Source organism: Lagenorhynchus albirostris, chromosome 10 (genome assembly GCF_949774975.1).
Source record: "Lagenorhynchus albirostris chromosome 10, mLagAlb1.1, whole genome shotgun sequence".
Lineage (NCBI taxonomy): Eukaryota > Metazoa > Chordata > Mammalia > Artiodactyla > Delphinidae > Lagenorhynchus > Lagenorhynchus albirostris.
Window position 1 is genome coordinate 39,612,190 of NC_083104.1, and position 21,264 is coordinate 39,633,453.

The following is a 21,264-nucleotide window of genomic DNA, read 5'->3' on the forward strand; positions in this document are numbered from 1 at the left end:
AGAGCAACTAAGCCTGTGTGCCACAACTACTGAGCCCACACCACAACTAGAGAGAAGCCTGTGTGCCACAACTAAGATACAATGCAGCCAAAAATAAATAAATATTTTTTAAAAAAACTGTTTTAAAAAAACACCCCAGCTCCCCATGGGTTTCGACAAAGTGTTTTTAAAGGCCAGGTGAAGGAGGGGAGTCACAGGGTATGTGATCAGCATGTGCACAATTCTCTGATTGGTTGATGGTGAAGTAACAGGGCCATGTCACAGGTGTTAACATTATCAATCCTGGGGCTAGGTGCTCATGATCATCAAGTAGTTAATTTCTTCCATTTGTTGGTAGTTTTAGCATCTATAAAACAACTCAGGACATGTGCATCAGATACTTCTGATTAGGTACTTCTGAGAGGAGCTACAGCGGAGGATATGGGGGAGGGGTCTGTCCAGGGAAGTCCCCATAGGGTCCTGCTCCCTTATGCCCTGACCCACAGTGAGGGGGCAGTGGAGGCCTGTTAGCCGTGGCCACATCTTAGGGTGCCTTGTGAGAACCCTGCTCTGGCAGCAGACAAGGATGGCCCAATCCTGCTGGCCCAATCCTGAGCCAGGTGATGGTTTAATGTGTGTCTGGAAACTGCCAGTTCCTTTCCCTCAGACCAGGCCATGGGAGCCAGACTTGCCCTGAGGCAGGGGTGAGCCTGCCTGGACTCAGGGTAGAGTGACCACGGGGGTAGGGGTAGGGGTGTCGTGGGTGTCGTGGCAGGAGGCAGGGGTCCCCGAAGCCTCTGAACTAGGCTTTCAGAAGGGAACCAGCGTCTGTTAGGGGCCTACTGTGTGCGGAGGTCTGCTCTGGGCGCTGTCCCCCAGCCACCCCACTTGGTCCTCGGGTACCTCCCGGGGAGTGAGGATGCCCGGGGCAAGTGAGGAACCCTAGGAGCGGGGAGGGGCTGTGTCCCGCCTGCCAGCAGAACCCAACAGGCACTCAAGTGCTAGGAAGCAGATCCCCTCAGAGACCCCCTCCGGGCCCCAGGGTGGGGACTGGGGTTGTGGGCGGACAGGGCCCCGAGAGTCGAAGTCAACTTCGGTGGTCGCCTGTGTCTGAGAGCCGGTCCCGAGGAGCCGACACCGGACAGTGCCTAGCCCCGAGGCTGGGAGGGGCGTCCGCTTACCCTCTCTCGCCCTCCTCCTCCCCTCCTCTCCTTCCCGGGCGGGGTTCCCGGAACGGCCGGGCCGGGCAGGGGCGGGGCGGGGCGGGGCGAGGCGAGGCGAGGCGAGGCGAGGCGAGGCGAGGCGAGAAAGCGGGTGGACGCGGGGGTCTCTGAGGCTACGGCCGCGCTACGACCGTCAGTCCGTCCGCCCACCCGCCCAGCCATGGCCGCGCCGGCCCCAGTGCCTCGGATCCTGCTGCTGTTGCTGTTGCTGCTACCAGCGCCTCCGGGTGGTGAGTCTTGGCGGTGGGGGAGTTTATCCCTGGCAGGCATGGGGGGTGGCCACGTCCGCGCCGTCCCTGGTAGGAGCCCGGGCAGCGCCGTCCCCGCAGTGACCCCAAACGAGCCCTAATAACTTCGAGGCAGTTAGCGGACCCCACGACTGGTCTCTCCTCCACTCCAGCCTCCCTCCCGTCAGCACTGACACTGCCCAGACCCCAGGCAGCTGCCATCATCGTTCTGTCCTAGAATGGGGAGGGTGGGGGTGTCTGTCCTAGAGTGTTCCAAGGGGCTGGGTAGGATTCCCTGCCTGGCCTTAGCGGGGCATGGTGGCAGCAGGGAGGCCTGGCCCCTCCATCAGAGGCCTTCCCTCAGCCTCTGTTTATTGGCTGGGAACCTCCACACTCTGCCTCCATGGCCCTGGTACTCCTGGAGACTGCTGAAGCTGGCCCCCAGGGTTGGAGGAGACACACTGTGTGTGTTGATTGTAGAGGGATGAATCACAGACGGCGGAAGCAAGGCTGGGGGCCTTTCAGGGGTAGGGATTGGAAAAGCGCACTGCCCCCACCCACCTCCATAGGAAGCCAAAAATCCTTCTGGGGTGGGTGGTTTCCTCCAAGGGAAGGACTTTATTTCCTTGGAACTGTGGACGAATCTGGAGGACCTGGGAAAGTGAGAAGGTAGAGCCCTGTTCTCTGGTCCAGGGAGGTCTGGACAACCTGGTTCAGAGCGTCTGGGCATCAGAACATTTGTGTGATGGGCTTTTGGCTCAAACAGACTCACCTGTGTGTGTCTTCAGGCCCAGCTTAGACGCTTGGGCTGGGCTGTGGCTGTAAAGCCTGTAATGGCCCTGCTGGAGGTAGGTTGCCCGAGCCTCCCAGTAGCATGGGCTATGCTGAGCGTACCTGCTGGCAGGTGGACAGCTGGCTACATTGGGCCTGTTGGTGGTCCCATCCTCTGCCCTGCAGCTTTGCCCAAAGCAGGGTTCTGCCTGGAGCTGCCAGGAATAAAGCATCTCCCCCACCTAGTTGTCCCTTCTCAAGGAGGTCAGTCAGTGCCTCTGCCTTTGGACCTTGCTCTGCCAGTGGCCCCAGGGTGCATGATACTGTGGGGGAGGAAAAATTTTCCCTTCTTGCCATCTAGGTTCTTTGACTGGTCTAATAATTAAATTAATGTAAGACAGATTAACAGGAGAAAAACAAAAGTTTAACTGCATACCTCCTGTATACATGAGAGAGACAAAGGAAAACTGAGTAATTCCCCCAAATGGTGGAAGCCCTCAGCTTAAATACCATCTTGAACTAAAGGCAAAAGAGGATGTTGGGGGTCAGTTATGGGAAGTTACCGGGAAAAGCCCAGTAAACAAGGGTAAGGTTGTTATGCAGATTTAAACCTATGCCTTCAGCATTGATTCTAGAGATGAGGTCAACCCCCTCTTCCTAGTACAACGAGGGAGATACACTTACAAATGGAGATTTCCTTTATACTTACAAATGTCTTATTACAAAAGGGTAACTTCTTAGTTTTCAGAGCTTCTCCTATGTCTGCAGTTTCTTAAAAATAATCTGCTTAAAATAATCCTTAGGCCAAAGAGGAATATTTAGTTATTTATTTGGATGTGGACCAATTTTAAAGTCTTTATTGAATTTGTTACAATATTGCTTCTGTTTCGTGTGTTGGTTTTTTGGCCACGAGGCCTGTAGGATCTTAGCTCCCCGATCAGGGATCGAACCCACACCCCTGCACTGGAAGGCGAAGTCTTAACAGTGGACTGCCAGGGAAGTCCCCAAAGAGAAATATTTAGGGGTGACAAATTTTCCCTTTCAATATACCAACCAGGCTGGGTCTCTAGACACTGCCCACTGCCCTGGGGGCATGACCAGGCTGGGTCTTTAGAGTCCCAGTGCTGTGCCAGGACTTTGTACCTCAGGGTTTATCAGGACTATCCCCAGCCTACCATAGTCATCTGGGCCTTCCTGGACTGGGTGTTCCATCTGGGGCCTGTCTAGGCAGAATCCAGGACCATTCTGTCCTGCTGGTGGGCACTAGATCTGTGCTAATGTAGCCAAAGGATGCGTGGGAACATTTGGCCGTAACATCTTCCTGGAAGTTTGCAAACTTTGTGGTCAGTTTCCACACTTGTCAGCCAGGTATACTTAGACCCCACCTCTGACTAAGAGCCTTGTGATGGTTCTGGGGCTCCACATGGTGCCATTGCCTCAGAGCCCTGGCCTCTGAGGGCACAAACATTTCCTAGGTGCCTACTGCAGGCCCAGCCCAGGGCTAAGTACCACATGGACACTTCTGTGGCGGGAGTGACTGTGGCCCATGGTGAATTGGTCAGGAGGCAGCCTGCTGTAAAGCTATAGTCTGTGAGGGCCGGCTCCTGAAGTCGTAGTGTCCAGCAGGGACTGAGGCTGCTGCGGCTGAGCGGTAGGGACAGGGAGTGAGGATTAAGAATGGGTCAGTCTGGGGCTTCCCTGGTGGCGCAGTGGTTGAGAGTCTGCCTGCCAATGCAGGGGACGCGGGTTCGTGCCCCGGTCCGGGAAGATCCCACATGCCGCGGAGCTGCTGGGCCCGTGAGCCATGGCCGCTGAGCCTGCGCGTCCGGAGCCTGTGCTCCGCAACGGGAGAGACCACAGCAGTGAGAGACCAGTGTACCGCCAAAAAAAAAATAATAATAAAAGAATGGGTCAGTCTGGGCTCGCCTGGTGGCGCAGTGGTTAAGAGCCCGCCTGCCAATGCAGGGGACATGGGCTGGAGCCCTGGTCCGGGAAGATCCCACATGCCGTGGAGCAACTAAGCCCGTGCGCCACAACTACTGAGCCTGCACTCTAGAACCCTCAAGCCACAACTACTGAGCCCGCGAGCCACAACTACTGAAGCCTGTGCTTCTGTAGCCCGTGCTCCACAAGAGAAGGCACCACAGTAAGCCCTCACACTGCAATGAAGAGTAGCCCCCGCTCATCGCAACTAGAGAAAGCCCGTGCACAGCAACAAAGACCCAATGCAACCCAAAATAAAAAATAGTAAATAAAATAAATTAATAAAAAAAATATTAAAAAAAAAAAGAACGGGTCAGTCCACTTCGCGCTCCCAATGTATGGGGGAACTAAGATCCCGCATGCCATGCAGTGTGGCCAAAACAAATAAAAAGAACGGGTCAGTCCAGGGCCTGGTCCCCAGCAGCTGGGACTGCTGGGCTTGGGTGGCTTCTGTAGGAGGGGGCCTGGATTAAGGCCTTGATGGGTAGGTAGATTTGAAGGTGGAGGATGGGAAACAGGTAGAATACGGGCAGAGAAGTGGGTGACCTTCAAGGTCCTTTGTAGTCTGGACCCTGCTTTGTGGACTCTGGGCTTGATCCCATGGCCTGAGAGTGGGGAGTGACCCAGTCAGACTCACACGTAGAAAGTTCACTGTCCCATCTGGAGGGCAAGTGAACTGGTGGGAGAGGGAGGGAGCCCAGGTTGGCACCTCTGCTGTAGCCCAGGGGAGAGGGAAAGGCTGGTTGGGGCAGTGGCCAGAGGTGGCCAATGAGTGGGATGGCTCAGAGATGGCTTGGCATGCTGGGACCTGCTGGCCTTGCTGGGGAAGGGGCTGTATTGGCTGGGACAGGGCGGAGGCCTGGCCCCATGGCCACAGATGAACGGTGTGTTTCTCTGTTTCAGCCCACAGTGAGGCGTGTATGGTTTCCGCTGGACACAACCTCTTCCCCAAGTTCTGTCCTGATTTCTGCTGTGGCACCTGTTATGACCAATACTGCTGCTCTGATGTGCTGAAGAAATTTGTGTGGAATGGGGAAGAATGTGGTGTTCCGGAGGCCAGGTGGGTGCATCGGAGGTCACAAGGTAGGCAGCCTGAGCCTGCCCATCTTTCCTCTCAGCCCTCTCGAGATGGTGGCAGATCACTGAGGGTGGGGGACTGGGAAGTCCTTGTCCTGGGCTGGACTCCCCAGACCCTGCTCAGGTAGTCCCTTGTTCCTCTCTCCCCTACTCTCGAGGGCTGAGCTGGTTTCTCAGGGGTTGGTGGCCTCGGCGGGCCCTGTGGCTCACCCCTGGGTGTGTACTTGTACCAACGTGTCCTCAGGGTGGACACCTTGGCATGAGTGTACCTCGCAGTGTGTGTGTGCACCTGGTGGGAGGTTGTATGTGATTTGTGCAGGTATCATCTTGTGGACCCTGGAGGGCATAGTGCATGGGTGTGTAGCCCACTGTGGGCCATGCCTGTGTCCTCTTGCCATGGCACGTGGATTTACACTGCATCTTGGGTTTAAACTGTTTCATAGGCTGGAACCAAGGTTCTAGGACCCTGTGTGTGTCTCCCTTTGCCACACTGTGTGTTTTGTTGTGTTCGGCCACAGGTATAGAGGGTTGAGGTAGTCACACTGCTCAGCTCATGGCAGGTGACCGTCATTGGCCTGGGCAAGACCAGCCCTCCACCATCTTACACCATGTTATTTTAATCTCCCATGACCATTCCATTCCCCTCTTATTCTGTAGGCAACCAGTCTGTTGTATTCTTTCGATTATTTGTGTTGCAAAGTTTATATTCTGTGGGCACAGTGAACCCTCTTACTTTTTGCAGTCAGTGCAGTGTTCGTAAGACGCATCCACATTGCTGTGTGTACACCTGGCCTGTGCCCATCACTGCCATGTATTCTTTGTGGTGTGAGTCCAAAACTTGCTGTCATAGATTACTGTGGTGGGCATCCTCATATACTTCCTCCTTTACAGAGCCATGTGAGAATTTCTTGCCAAGTACAGTGGAGCGAATTGCCAGGTCAGAGACATGCATGTAGTTACTGACTAAGGAGTCGCAAAGTTCTCTGGGGAATGGCGACACCAGGCTGTATGCCTGATGGATCATATTCTACCATTTTACTGCTACCCTTTTGCTGTCTTTACATTTTATAAGTGTCTTCTTTCTTTCTTTTTTTTTAAAAAATTTATTCTGGTAGCTTTAAAAAACAGGAGGATTTATTCCATTTAAGTTTAATGTAATTATTGGTATTTCTGGGATTACATTCAATATTTGCTATCTTGTTTTGTGCTTTATATTTGTCTCTCTTGTTCTATATTTCTTTCTTTTTCACTTACTGTATTGTTTTGGTTTGTTTTCGTTCCATTTTTTCTTCTGTTGTTTACTTCTTTTTCTTTCTTTATTTATTGGCTGCATTGGGTCTTTGTTGCTGTGTGCGAGCTTTCTTTAGTTGCGGCAAGTGGGGGCTGCTCTTCTTTGAGGTTTGCGGGCTTCTCATTGCGGTGGCTTCTCTTGTTGTGAAGCACGGGCTCTAGGTGCATGGGCTTCAGTAGTTGTGGCATGTGGGCTCAGTAGTTGTGGCATGTGGGCTCAGTAGTTGTGGCTTGTGGGCTCTAGACCGCAGGCTCAGTAGTTGTGGCCCACGGGCTTAGTTGCTCTGAGGCATGTGGGATCTTCTTGGACCAGGGCTTGAACCCGTGTCCCCTGCATTGGCAGGCAGATTCTTAATGACTGCACCACCAGGGAAGTCCCATGTTTACTTCTTTTTCAATCTGTATACTTTTATTTTTTCTTGTCTCATCACACTGGCCAGAACCTCCAGTATAATGATGAATAGAAATGGTGAGAACAGACATCCCTGTCTTGTTCTCAATTTTAGGGAGAAAGCATTCACTATTAGGTATGATGTTAGCTGTAGCTTTTTCATAGGTGCCCTTTATTGGGTTGAGGAAGTTCCCTTCTGTTCCCAGTTTGCTTGGAGTTTTAATCATGAAGGGATCTTGAATTTTGTCAAATATTTTTCCTGCATCTTTAGAGATAATTGGATGATTTTTCTATTTTTATTCTGTTAATATGGTAAATTATATTGATCTCATTCTTAAAGAATATTTTATCTGAGCAGGACTTAAGTTGATGGTTATTTTCTCTGACTTCCATTATCTCTGTTGAGACATCAGCTCAATAGTCAGTTGTCCATCATTTAAAAGAAATCTTTTTCTTTCCTTATGAGAGCTTTTTAAGATTTTTCTTTTCTTGTCTTTGGCATTCTTCAGTTACACTATGATATATCGAGGTATAGATTTTTAAAAATTTATGATGTTATGTTTGAGCTTCTTAAGTCTGTGGTTTAGTGACTTTCATCAGTTCTAGAAAATACTCTGCTATTCTTTAAGTATTGCCCTTCCTCCTTCTCCTTTCCTTCTGGGACTCCATTTATACATGCTGCATCTTCTCCTCCAGTGTCCACATCTCCTAGTCTCTCTTCCATATTTTCATCTCTCGGCTGCATTCTGGATGTCTTCTAACCTTTCAGTTCATTCAATTCTTCAAGTGTCTAATCTGCTGTTAAACTCATTCCTTGAGATTGTTTTTTGATCTGTTATGTTGTAACATATAATTCACATACAGAAAACTGCATTAAAGTAAATGTACAACTCAGCGATTTATCACAAAGCAAATATCTGCATGACCACTCTGCAGGTCAAGACATCAGAAGTCCTGTTGAGCTTACTCCCAATCACTGTCTCTCCTCTCATCCCACTAAGATAGTGATAATTCTTAACTTTTATATAGCCTTGCTTTTCTTTAGAGCTGTAATACCCAAACATGCATCCCTAAGTTCTATAGTTTAGTTTTTTTATTGGGGTTGGGGGCAGTATATATCATACATACATAAAAGTACACAAATATAAAGTGTACAGTTCAGTGAATTACTGCAGAGTAAACACATCCACATCCACGTAACCACCACCTATCCAGGGCAAGAATTAGCACATCACAGCATCCCAGAAGCCCCCTCATGTTACTTACCAATCAGTATTCCCTCTGTTATCCCCAAAGGTAACCATTAAACTGCTATACCTGTTAAACACACACACACACACACAGACATACACATGACGTCATACATCTATTTCCTATCTGGTTTCTTTCTCTCAACATGTGAGTTTCATCCATGTTGTGTTGTCTGTTCATTTCCATTGGTGTATGTTAAGTTTTATACCACAGTTGATCCATTTTAATGTTGATGGACATCTGGATTGTTTCTTCCTTTCCTCCCTCCCTCCCTCCCTCCCTCCCTTCCTTCCTTCCTTCCTTCCTTTCGCTATAACAAATAATGCTGCTTTGAGCATCTTTGTACATATCTTTTAGTGCACATGTATATGGATTTCTTTTAAGTATGCCTAGTAGTAGTAGTGCATGTAAGTAGAGATCAAATTTCATTTTTTAATTTGGGTATTCAGTTGACCCAGCGCCACTTATTGAGAAAACTATCCTTTTTTTCTGTCACTCTACAGTGCCAAGTTTGTTACAGATTGAGTGTCCACATATGCGTGTCTGTCTCTAGGTTCTCTATTATGTTACATTGGTCTGTTTGTCTGTCCCTGGGCTAAAGCAGACTCAATTACTGTGTCTTTATAATAATCTTTGATATTCTTCAATATTGTCTAAGTGATTTAAAAAATAATTAATTTATTTATTTTTGGCTGCATTGGGTCTTCGTTGCTGCGCGCGGGCTTTCTCTAGTTGCTCGCGCGGGCGAGCCAGGGCTACTCTTCATTGTGGTACGCGGGCTTCTCATTGCGGTGGCTTCTCTTGTTGTGGAGCACAGGCTCTAGACATACAAGCTTCAGTAGTTGTGGCTTTCGGGCTCTAAAGCTCAGGCTCAGTAGTTGTGGTGCCCAGGCTTAGTTGCTCTGCGGCATGTGGGATCTTCCCGGACCAGGGCTCGAACCCGTGTCCCCTGCATTGACAGGAGGATTCTTAACCACTGCGCCACCAAGGAAGCCCTGGCAGGCGGATTCTTAATCACTGAGTCACCAGAGAAGTCCTACATTCTTTCTTAAAGGATATTTTTCCTCGTTATAGATTTCTAGGTTGGCAGTTATTAACTTTCAGCACTTTGAAGTTATCAAATTTCAGCACTTTTTTTTTAAAGATCAATTTATTTATTTGTTTTTTATAAATTTATTTATTTATTTTTGGCGGCATTGGGTCTTCGTTGCTGCGCGCGGGCTTTCTCTAGTTGTGGTGAGCGGGGGCTACTCTTCGTTGCAGTCTGTGGGCTTCTCATTACGGTGGCTTCTCTTGTTGTGGAGCATGGGTTCTAGGCGTGCGGGCTCAGTAGTTGTGGCTCGCGGGCTCTAGAGTGCAGGCTTAGTATTTGTGGCACACAGGCTTAGTTGCTCTGTGGCATGTGGGATCTTCCCGGACCAGGGCTCAAACCCATGTACCCTGAATTGGCAGGCAGATTCTTAACCACTGCACCACCAGGGAAGCCCTAAAGTTCATCACTTTGAAGCTTTCATTCCATTGTCTTCTTTTTTTTAAAAAAAATATTTATTTATTTATTTATTTGGCTGCGTCGGGTCTTCATTGTGGCGTGTGGGATCTTTTAGCTGTGGCATGGGATGTAGTTCCCTGACCAGGCCCCCTGCGTTGGGAAGGCAGAGTCTTAGCCACTGGACCACAAGGGAAGTTCCCTCATTCCATTAACTCCTGGTGTCTGTTGTTTCTGTTGAGTAATCAGCTGATGGCTTTATTATTGCTCCTTTGCAAGCAACATATCTTTTCTCTGAATAATTTTTAAGTTTTTCCTCTTTGTATTTGGTTTTCAGCAGTTTTACTATGATGTGCCTAAGTGTGCTTTTCTTTGAATTTTTGCTGCTTGGGGTTCACAGTACTTCTGGAATTGTTGGCTTGTTTTTTTTGTTTTTGTTTTTGCTAGGAGAAAAACAAACAATTTTAATAGCATGTATATCTCCTGCATTTATGGGAGATATCCAGGAAAACTGAGTAACTCCAGCCATCATCTTTTTAAATATTGCTTCTGCCCCATTCTCACACTTCTCCCTCTAGGACTCTAATTACACACATGTAAGACCTTTTGTAAATTGTATTCCGTATTTCACCTACTCTCTTTTGTATTTACATTTACCATCTTTTTGTGTCTCCAGGCTTTAGTGTATATATATTTTTTGGGCCTATCCTCCAATTGTTTAATTATATCTTGCACTGTGTCTAATAAATTATTATTATTATTTTATTTTTTTATTATTATTTTTTGCGGTACGCGGGCCTCTCACTGTTGTGGCCTCTCCTGTTGCGGAGCACAGGCTCTGGACGCGCAGGCTCAGCGGCCATGGCTCACGGGCCCAGCCGCTCTGCAGCATGTGGGATCTTCCCGGACCGGGGCACGAACCTGCGTCCCCTGCATCGGCAGGCAGACTCTCAACCACTGTGCCACCAGGGAAGCCCATAAATTACTATTTTTGTGTGTAATTTTTTAGTTCTAGAATTTTTGTTTCTTTTTTATATTTCAAGTTCTCCTAAACTGCTTAATTTTTTTCCTTTCATCTCCTTGAACAAAGTATGTTTTGTTTTGTTTTTTAATATTTATTTACTTATTTGGTTGCACTGGGTCTTAGTTGTGGCAGGTGGGCTACTTAGTTGCAGCTCGCTGGCTCCTTAGTTGCAGCAGGTGGGCTCCTTAGTTGTGGCATGTGAGCTTCTTATTTGCGGCACATGGGCTCCTTAGTTGTGGCATGCAAACTCTTAGTTGTAGCATGCGTGTGGGATCTAGTTCCCTGATGAGGGCCTCCTGCATTGAGAGCACAGAATCTTATCCACTGTGCCACCAGGGAAGTCCCAAAGTGTTTTTTTTAAACTTAATTTCATTTTTATAAAGCAGGTTCTTATTAGTTATCTTAAAGTATGTTTTGTTTTAATGTTAGGGTGTGATAACTTCAATATTTAAAGCCCTTGTGGATATTTCAGTTGTTTCTGTTGTTTTCTAGTCATGTTGTCTAGTGTCCTAGTGTTCCTGAAAATCTTCAGTCGTGTGCCAAGCATTGCATTTGCAAAATTGATTGTAAACATTTGGACCTTAGGACTTCCTCCAGGGAGGATTGATATTGCTTTTGCCAGGGACATGAGCACTCTAAGGTCACCTTGGCCTAATTGCAGAGCTGAGCTGAGAAACTCATGCTGAGTTTCTCCTTGCTTTTCAGGACCCAGCCCAAGTGGGTGGGAATCATCAGGGCTTGCCCACCTGCTGGCCTCTGGATATAATTTCTGCCACCTGAGGCTTTCAGAAATGCTGCTCTCAGCTGCCCCTCTGAAATAGGCTAATGCCCCCAGGAGAAAAGGGGCTTCAGATGCCAGGCCCACCTCTGTGGAAGTCTCTTCCCAGCCACACACTCCCCCCGCCCTCCCTGCATCCCAGCTTGGTGTGCTTTACTCTTGTTATTGCTTGCCAACGCACACACACTGAAGTTTTAAAGAATATTTTCTTCTCAGCTTTACTTGTCCTTCAAAGTTAGTACGGTATAGTTGTTCCTAATGCTCTTGCATTTTTTTCTTTGTTTCTTGAATTTTATTTTGTTAATTTGTTGAGAATTTATTTTGAGAATTTTCAAATACATACAAAAGCAGAATAATAAATCCATATATCCATCACCTGCTCCCATAGTTATCAATACTCTAACATTAGTGTTCCATATACCTCCCACTACTTTTGTTTTCTGGATTATTTTAAAACCCATCCCAGGCATAAAAATTTCTCCTTAAATATTAGTTATCTGCAGAAGTGAGTCCTTTAAAATATAATTATATATCAGGAACACACTTGGCACAATTAACAGCAGTTCATTAATAGCTTTCTGTACTAGTCTGTCTTCAGTTGCCTCCATTTGTTTCAAAAATGCCTTTTCACAGGTGGTTTGTTCAATTCAAACAGTTATTATCATTTTGGGGAGGGGGGCCGCACCATGAGGCTTGTGCGATCTTAGCTCCCTGACCAGGGATTGGACCCAGGCCTCGGCAGTGAGAGCGCCAAGTCCTAATCACTGGACCACCAGAGAATTCCCAGACAGTTATTATTTTTAAAATCTCTCTTGTGTCTATAGTTTACTCCTTTTCCTTCTGTATTTTTATCTTTTTGCGTCTTTTCTCCTTTTCTTGATTAGTCTTGCCAGAGGTCCACCAGCTTTCGTTCTGTTAATCTTCTCTTATTTTCCATGGCTGCTATTCTCTTTTATTTTTGCAGTTATCTTTATTAATTCCTTCCTTATTTGGGGGGTTTGTTCTATTACATTTTTCCCATCTTCTTCAGTTTACTACCATCTCAGTATTAAAGCTATAATTTCCTTCTAAGAACCCTTTAGCTGTGTTTCACAAATTTTGACCAGTGGTATTTTTATTATCATTCAGTTTTACAGATTTCTTAATTTCCTCTATGATTTCTTATTTAAGCCACAGCTCTTTTGTTGCTGTTGTTGCTGTAATATGTTAGTTTCCCAAGGTATGAGGGGTTTTTTTTAGGATTTTTTTCTTTAATTTTGTAGCGTGTGTCTTTTGTTACTGATTTATAACTTCATCCCATTGTGATTGAAGATACTTTGTATGATAACTGTCTTTTCAGATCTCTTGAGACTGGTTTTGTGGCCTCACATGTGGTCTGTCCTAGAGAACGTTCGATGTGCACTTTAGAAGGATGTGTGGCTTTGTAGCCTGAGATCTTGGTGTGTGTGATATCCGTCCTCCAGAGGCCCCCAGGGCTACTTCTCTGGCCCAGTATGGGGCTGGCTTTCATGCATGTTCTGTGTGTGTGCTAAGTTAGTGTTTGTTCGTTCTCGGTGTGCTGGGTGGGGCGCAGGCATGTTAATTGTGAGGTTTCCTTTTTGCAGCGTCCCCACCAACGTGGAGCCACCGGAACAGCTGGGCTCAACACTGAAGTTTCGCTTTAGCCTGGACAGCGACCCCATGTCTGGGTAAATAAAACCTGCAGTCTGGGTACATCTTCCTGGAAGAGGTGACAAGGGGGCTCAGGAGGGCTGTGGGGACTGGGATGGCACAGAGTCCTTGGCCTAGAGCCTCAGGGAAGCTGTCACCATATCTGACCTCCAGGACCTTTGATCCTTGTGTTGGGTGTCTTCATCATTGTGCCAGGGATGGGGGAGACTGTGGTTGGGGGTTCACGATGGAAAGGCCAGGTGTGGGTGTTCATATTGACCTAGGTGATGGTGTGGGCACAGGTGACCTATGGATGTAGGTGATGGGGATGATAGTGGCAAAAGGTGATAGTGATGCGGCAGTGGTGGCAGGGATGAGATGATGGGGGCTACAATGCTGAGTGTGTGGTGATGGTACAGTGGTGGTGCTGGGTGCAGTGGTGGTGGGGAGAGGCCCTGACAATAACCACGACCCACAAACCCTGACACAGAGACGGTGCATCATCAGTTATCCCAGCATCTTTACCCCACAATAATCACCCCATCACTCTGCACCCCGCACCACCATTGCCCGCATCACTGTCACCACTGCCACCATTACCCCAACACCAATACCCACCACCAGCATCCCTATCACATCTGGCTTCCTGGTCCGGGATAGGGTGATGGTAGATGATGGTGGATGTGTGGTAATGGGGGAGTAGTGCGTGTTGATGGTGTAGAGGCTGATGGTAATGGGGGCTATGGTGGGGCTCTGTAATGGGGTGACAGGCAGGTGTATGATGGTAGGAGGTGATGGTGGTGATGGGAGACAGTGACAGGGAGATGTGATAAGGATGCTGGTGGTGGGTATTGGTGTTGGGGTAATGGTGGCAGTGGTGAAAGTGACAGGGGCAATGGTGGTGCGGGGTGCATAGTGATGGGGTGATTATTGTGTAGTAAAGATGCTGGAATAACTGATGATGCACAGTCTGTGTCAGGGTTTGTGGGTCATGGTTATTGTCAGGGCCTTCCCTTCAGGGGGCCGGGGAATACCCCAATTGCCCAAACTCCAGTCCCCTTGGCCAGGTTCCTGCGCTGTCTTGTTGCCACCGTGACGGGTGTTGTGATGCACATTTCGCGTGGATGGAATGGGCGTGCAGCTGCTTGTGTGTTTTCCTGGCGGAGTCTGTTCCACGTGCCATCTGCCGTCTACCTCGGTGGATCTAGAAGCCCCTCTGAGAAGGTCCACCTAGGCCTGGTTGCCCCTTTGGAGGAAGAGACTTTGGGCTCTGGGCCTGTGTAGTGGGGTCCAGGTTCTTGCCCTGTCCCATCTTGCCCTGTGGGCCTGGGTGAGTGTGGGCCTCTTTGGCTGCAGAGGAATTGGGGCAGGGCTCCTGTGAGTGGGGGAGGGGAAGAGGTGCAGCTTTGCTCCTAGGCAACCGTGGCTGGGCCTCCTCCCTCTGTTCTGCCCGCTGATCCTGTTCCCTGTGTTGGTCAGAGACTGAGACCTGGAAGCGCCACTCCCTCTACATGCAGGGAGCACCCCGTTGCTGAGGCCCGAGGCTGTGGGCTTTCAGTTGGCCCCACATGGGGGTCTGATGTCCAGTCAGTGTGGGCCTCGTCCTGGGCAGGCACCATGGAGGGCTCTGGGCAGTGCTGGGGTCTGAATGGTGTTTTAGGATGAAGACCACTCTGGCTGCTCCCCGGAGTATGTCAGCAGCTGGCGGGGAGCCTGGACCATGGCTTCCTGGTCCAGGTGTTGTAGGCCAGAGAGAGGCTGGGCTGGCGGGGTGAGGTGAGGTGAGGCTGCTTGCTAGGAAGGTTGCCAGGGAAGGGGCCGCGGTGTGGTGTCCTGCTCTCTGCCCTGCATGTGGAGATACAGGACAGAGGAGGAGTGGGTTCCGGATGAAGGGCTCGGATTTGGGTGGGATTGAGTGTGTTGAGGGTCAGCTGCATGAGGAGCTGGAGAGGGTTCAGAGAGGGGGAAGGAACGTGGAAGGTGGCCTGGTTTGTGAGTGAGTACTGAGCACTGTGTGAGAAAGGTGGGTTCCACACTGCAGAACAAGGTCCCCCAGGAGGCAGAGGAGAAGTGGCTTCCCGGGGCCAGCTCAGGAGCATCTCCCCCCACCTCCTGCAGATGCGGAGGTGTGAGTGTCCTGCTGCCTCCGCACCAGGCCATCTTGCCCATCTGCTGGGAGTGCAGATGCTGCTCAGCCCCCTTGGGCCCCCACCCCATCCTGCCCCATCTCTCCTCTGCTTCTGAGCAGAGCCCCAGCGTGGTGCACAGCACCTGCCTTACAAAGGTTTAGGGCTCCAGGAGTAGGTGCTGGGAGGGTGGAGGGATGGGGTCATCAGTGACACGTCTTCTGTGGATGCCCCCAGGTGGTCGCCCCCCTGGGCCCCAAAGAGACATCCTCTCCTGTGAGCATTCGTGTGATGCCCCCTTGGCCAAGGGCACTGTTGTTTGTCCATTGGAGCGTTGGTTCCTTGGTGGGGTCCAGCCCTGGTTGGAAGCTCGGGGGACACTCGACAGGGGAAGGACCCTATGTGCTGAGGGGGCCTGTGCCAGCTCTGCCCCCCTCCCCACCTCCGACCCCTCCCGCTTCATTCTTGGACTTCACCCCCCTACCCCCGCTCTTCCTCTGGGTGACTCCTTGGGTTCTCCAAGAAGGAGGCACCAGTTCAGAGCACAGCGATGCAGATGAGACCACATCTGCCTGTCATGGCCTGGGCTCCATGCTCCCCATGGTGTGGCCATGTTACCTGTGGGTCTTCCACCCACTCTCCGCTTTGGCAGGTGACTCCTGTCCTGCCCTGTTGATGGTCAGTGGCTGGTTTTCTCCCCAGAGCTTCCTTGGTTCCCTGTCATGGTTCTTTTGGGTCCTGATTTCATTGTCCCTTCCTAGCTCCTTTCACTCACAGGATGATCAGGCAGGAATGGTGTGTCTTGAAGCACCCAAGTGGTGGAACTGCTGGCTCCAGGCTCCAGGCAGGTCACTGCTGACCCTCTGCGCTGACTCTGCTGTGATGGTGCAGGGGGAGGGCAGGGAGGTCCACTAGGTGAGGTGTGGGCATCGCCAACCTGTGTCAGTTCTCAGCCCTCACTGCGCTCCTTCCGCAGCTCTCTCACCCAGTGTGTCACGGCTGCGTGCTGCCTGGCCAGCGTCGCGGTGAGAGTACTGGTGTCTCAGTTCCAGAGACGGCCCTCTCGGTGTCTGGACGTTGGAAGTCTTTGGCCTCCTAGGGGCCGTCCCATTCAGCCCCGCTGCAAGCTCCTTGCCTGGGCTCTTGTTCCCCTGGCCTTCTGTCCCTTCCTGCCTAGGCCAACTCTGCCTTCTGAACTTGGCCTTTGGGCTCCTTGATCTGGGAGGTAGCCTCAGCCTTGGGAAGCCCCATTCCTTCCTCTCGGAGGTGTGGTTCCATTAGTGTCGTGGCCTGTTGTGGCCACAGGCCCCTGCCCCACTCTGCAACCACCCCTCAAATATTGCTGTTCCTCAGGGCAATGTGCCTTGCTGTCCTACTAGGTGCTGCCCATGGGGTCCCTGAGTGAATTTATTTGTTAAATACTTATTGAGCACCTCCTGTATGTCCAGTCACTGGAGATACAGTGATGGTCCAGAGCTGGTGCAGTCTGTGCATCCATGAATCCACAGGCTGGAGGTAAGATGCACATTAGTCAAACGCTCACACAAAGGAGTGTGTGTTTATAAACTGAGGTAGACAAGAATTTGATCTGTAAGAGCACTTATCGAGGAGCCTTACCTCATCTGCATGGTCAGGGAAGGTGTCCCTGAGGAAGTGATGTTTTGAGCTGAGGTCTGAAAAGTGACCAAGGGGTCACTTTGTGTAGGGGTGGGAGGAAGAGAAGAGCAGACGGCGCAGTTGGGCGGGAGGAAATGCGTGTGCAAAGGCCCTGAGGTAGGACACAGCATGGTGCTTTCAAAAGCTGAAAAGGAGGGTGATGTGGCTGGAGCACACAGGAGGGAGGCTGGGAGTCCCAGGCCACACAAGTTTTATCTTATTTAGACTTTTAATTAAGATTAACATTTGCCTATTGTAAGTGTTACTATCTGATAAGACAAATCCTAGATTTTTTTCCTTTTATTATCAACTATTATATATGTATTTATATATGTATACACACACACACAGAGAAAAGTACAGATACACACACACATCACACGAAGTTTAACAAGTAAATTATAAAGCAAATTCCTGTGTGACCCCAGGAGCTACAGGAGCCATACTAGGCTTTCGAGCAGGAGTGACAAGATAAGACCTGACAGGGTGGCCAAGGGGACTTGGGGAGGCATCTGCATCTTCCTGGTGAGGCAGGTTCAGGTTCAGGCAGGTTTGTGGCTTGGAGCATGTGCTGGTGGGAGAGGAGGAGCTGAGGGGACGGGCCAGTGGGCCCCCGGGTCTGCTGGTAGGCTTAGATGGCTGAAGGAGCCCATCGAGGGGACCGCTGGAACAGGGCTGGCCGGCTGAGCTGGGCGGAGCAGGAGCGTGGTTTGGGGACCCTAGGCGGGGCATGTCTTGGACCCCGTGGTAGTGCTCTCCTGGACAGTGGGGTGGAGAAGCTGGGCCTGGGCAGGCAGGGCTGAGGAGGCAGCTCCGGGAAGACAGCCGAGCACTTCCCTCCCCACTCCTGGCCCCAGTTTGGAGCGCAGCTGGGAGCAGCTGGGGCGCCTGCCAGCCGCACTGTGTCTTTAAGAGGCCCCGCATCTCTCCTTCCTGCCTCTGACGTCAGGGGTAGGGGAGGGCCGAGGAGATTTGCTTTACTTTTCCTGGAAAGGGGAGGAGATTGAAACCGAGTGGCCTCATGATGGAAAGGGGAAGTCCGGGGGTGCAGGAGGCCCCTAAGTGAAGGTGGAGGCTAACATGGGGTGAGCTTGGGCGCCATACTGTGTGTCAGAGACAGAGACAGAAGAGAGAGAAAGAGAGATTAGAGATCGGTGGTGGTGGCCCTACAGTTGAGTGCTATTGATTGCATGTGAACGTGGGTGTGCGTGTCTACATCCCTGGGTCAATGGAGGGTCTGGGAGGAGCCTGTGGGTGAGGAGCAGTGACAGGCTCCTCTGGTTCGGCAGGAAGGTACCTCCTGACGGTCCTGTCTTGGGGCCTTGTTCTGGGCCTCACAGTGGCCAATGGCTCCTATTTTACGAACGCAGTCAGGTATTTTGAGTCTGGAGTGTGAAGGGTCTGTCCTTAGTCTGTCCCAAAGCTGTGCACCGGGCCTTGCTGAGCTTGTGCTGCCCGTCTGGGCTGCGCGATGGAAGACCCTCCACCCAAGGCGGGGTGAAGGGGGGTGCCCAGCCTTCCCCCAGGCCTCAGGGGAGGCGAATGCCTGAAGCTCGCCAAGCCCCTCCACGTTTTGATGTGCTTGGTGCAGTTGCCTTTTACTGGGACACTGCTTGGCCTCGGGGAACAGGGGAGGACAGCTTGGGGCTGTGGCTGTGCCCTTGAAGGTCGGCTTTGGTGAACTTCGCACCACGGCCTGCGTTCTCGGGGGGCGGGCTCTCCGCTTGGTCCTTGTCCTTGCTGAGGGGCCTGCGTGGGCAGGGAGGCGGCCTCTTCAGAAGGCAGGGCCCCTCCAGCCCCGCCTGGCTCTTAGTTTACCCATCTGCCCTTCTGGTCAGAGCGAGGGTGTATGTGGACACCTGGCACAGTGCTTGGCACCCAGCAAGCTCACCGTCACTCCGGGGGCCAGCAGCCCTACCCTGGGCTCACTGCGTGCCTCACTTCACTGTCCTGGCCACACCAGCCTCCCCTTTCCTGGAACTTCTCCCCGTTTTCGTTACCTGTGCTTCCTGAGTCATTTTCCCTTCAACACCTGCCTCCTCTAATAATCTGTGGGCTCCCAGAGGCCATGAGTTGGTCTGTCTTGCCCACCTCTTGAGTTTTTGGTTCAAGCCACACAGTGCCTGGCTTGTGGCATGTACTCGATGGGCATCTGCCGCTGGCTCGGTGCGGGTAGACAAGATGTGTGTATGGGGGAGGCACCTGAAGAACTCTCTCCCGTGCTCCTGAGGGTGTGGCCAGGGGGCCCCCCTGGGTGACTCTCAGTCAACCCCATTTTACACTTGAGGAAACACCTGAGGCTGAAACAGGTTCAAGCTACATACCCCAGAGGTTGCTCTATCTGTGTTGCCCAGAGTCTCCTCTGGCAAGAGGGGTGCACCTTGGGCATGGGTGTGGTGTGGACTGCTGGTCCTAGGTAGGGGAGAGAGGCCCTGGGCCTTGACTGGCTTTTTGGCAGGTTTGGAACGACTGTGGCCGTCGGACTGACCATCTTTGTGCTCTCCGTTGTCACTATCATCATCTGCTTCACCTGCTCCTGCTGTTATTTGTACAAGATGTGCCGCCGACCGCGTCGTAAGCATCTCCAGCCCACCTGCCCCACTGTGACCCCTTGTGTGAGGGTGCCGACCCCGGGTGGTGGGCGTGGTTTACCAGGGGCCTGACGGAGCTGAGCTGGAGGGAGGGGTGGCAGGCCTGAGGGTCCTAACTGGGACTCTCTTTTCAGCGGTCGTGACTACCACCACAGCCACCACAGTAGTGCACACCCCTTACTCGCAAGCTCCAAGTGTGCCGCCCAGCTACCCCGGACCAACGTACCAGGGCTACCACCCCATGCCCCCCCAGCCAGGGATGCCAGCAGCGCCGTACCCCACACAGTACCCACCACCCTACCTGGCCCAGCCCATGGGCCCCCCCGCCTACCATGAGACAGTGGCTGGTGAGTACCCCTACCGACTCCAACTGTGCCGGACCCCCTGCAGCCATGCCCACCGCCAACCAGTGTCCTCTCTATTTTCAGGAGGTGCAGCCATGCCCTACCCTGCAAGCCAGCCTCCTTACAATCCAGCCTACATGGACCCCCCGAAGGCGGCCCCCTGAGCACAACATTGCATCTCTGGCTGCCACTTGATCTGTCATGTGTGTGTGAATGGGTATGCAGGCACGGTCCTTTTCTCCCTGTGCGTGGTGTGTGTGTCCTGTTTGTACATGAGGCTTCTTGTGATGCCAATGAGGGGCTGGGAACAATTCTTGCCAGAGTTGCTGGGACCACACTCTGTTGCCTTCCTCACTCGAAATTATGCTTCCTGAAATCTCAAGCAAAATTCAAAGAACAGTTCTTTTCTAGACCACCCCAGGGAGAGCAAGTGGGGCTTGTCACACTAGGATAGTACAGACTTTTGCCGGCAGGATGCACACGTGTTCCAGTTTCTGCAGAATGGCTAGCCATTGCTCAAGGCCATGGCTTGTCCCCGAGGATGATGCAGGCAGGTGGGTGAGGCTTGGGAACTGGCTACAGGTGAGTCTCAACCCTTACCCATAGCTCCCTGAGCCTGTGCCATGCCCAGTGGAGGGTGGGCAGCCTCCTGATATCAAAACGCCTCAGGCAGAACCCCACCCTCCCCTGAGCGCTGTGTGCCTGGTCTGTGTTCTTGCATCCCTCCTGGGACCACCTGGAGGCCCACATTTACCCTCGGTCTGGCTGCCCTGGTTGGCTCTGGCCGCCACCTTAAGTGGGCAGGGTGGCCTCTGTCCACCTACACACTCAGGTGTCCTCCCTGCAGTGTTTTTGTTTTACTTTTAGCTAAGTATTTTGCCTGTTTTCTGTTTCAAAATGTGTGTAATAGTTGCTGTGAGGCTGAAACCCCTGGGTCCTGGAGGAAAATTGCCCCAGAGAGCAGAGGAACTCTGATGTCTGATAGTCCCTGCTTCCCCAGCGCCAGCCTCACAGGCTTTCCAGCTCCTGTACCCCAGGCCACAGTTTGTCTTGGCAGTGGGGACGCCTGGGCCAAGGTGTCGTCTGGACCAAAGGTGGAGGGGACCCTTGGTGGCTGCTCTTGGCCCAGACACATACCTCGCTGTTCCCTATCCCTCCGTTAACGTCTCACCACATAGTAGCTTTGTACCTGTTGATGTGTTTTGGAGTCTAGGGTCTGCACCCTTGTTTATAATAAATCCAACTATTTGGAGCTGCTGTCTCCTTTCTTGGCTGCTGGGATTGGGTTTTAGGCTAGGTATCATTTCCATCCAGTATTTGAAGTTCCTTGTCTTCCCTACTTTTATTGGGCTCAGACGTCTGACCATCCTGCTAGGGAGGGTGATGGACAAAGACTGCCACTTCCTGTGCCCCCGGC

General features: G+C 51.3%; 1 protein-coding gene across 4 annotated transcripts; it reads left to right on the forward strand.

Annotated features, from left to right (window-relative positions):
- The first annotated feature begins 1,252 nt into the window (after positions 1 to 1,252).
- SHISA5 (shisa family member 5) lies at positions 1,253 to 21,099 on the forward strand. 4 transcript variants are annotated; one of them, XM_060162042.1, is made up of 6 exons: positions 1,253 to 1,432; positions 5,087 to 5,243; positions 13,085 to 13,168; positions 19,371 to 19,486; positions 19,638 to 19,850; positions 19,932 to 21,099. In XM_060162042.1, exons 1-6 carry the CDS (start codon positions 1,363 to 1,365, stop codon positions 20,009 to 20,011), a joined length of 720 nt encoding a protein of 239 aa, XP_060018025.1. In that variant the 5' UTR covers positions 1,253 to 1,362; the 3' UTR covers positions 20,012 to 21,099. The 4 variants fall into 4 exon arrangements, with proteins under 4 accessions (XP_060018025.1, XP_060018026.1, XP_060018027.1 ...); XM_060162043.1 differs by lacking the exon at positions 13,085 to 13,168; XM_060162044.1 differs by lacking the exon at positions 5,087 to 5,243 and having other exon boundaries at positions 1,292 to 1,432.
- Positions 21,100 to 21,264: the final 165 nt, after the last annotated feature.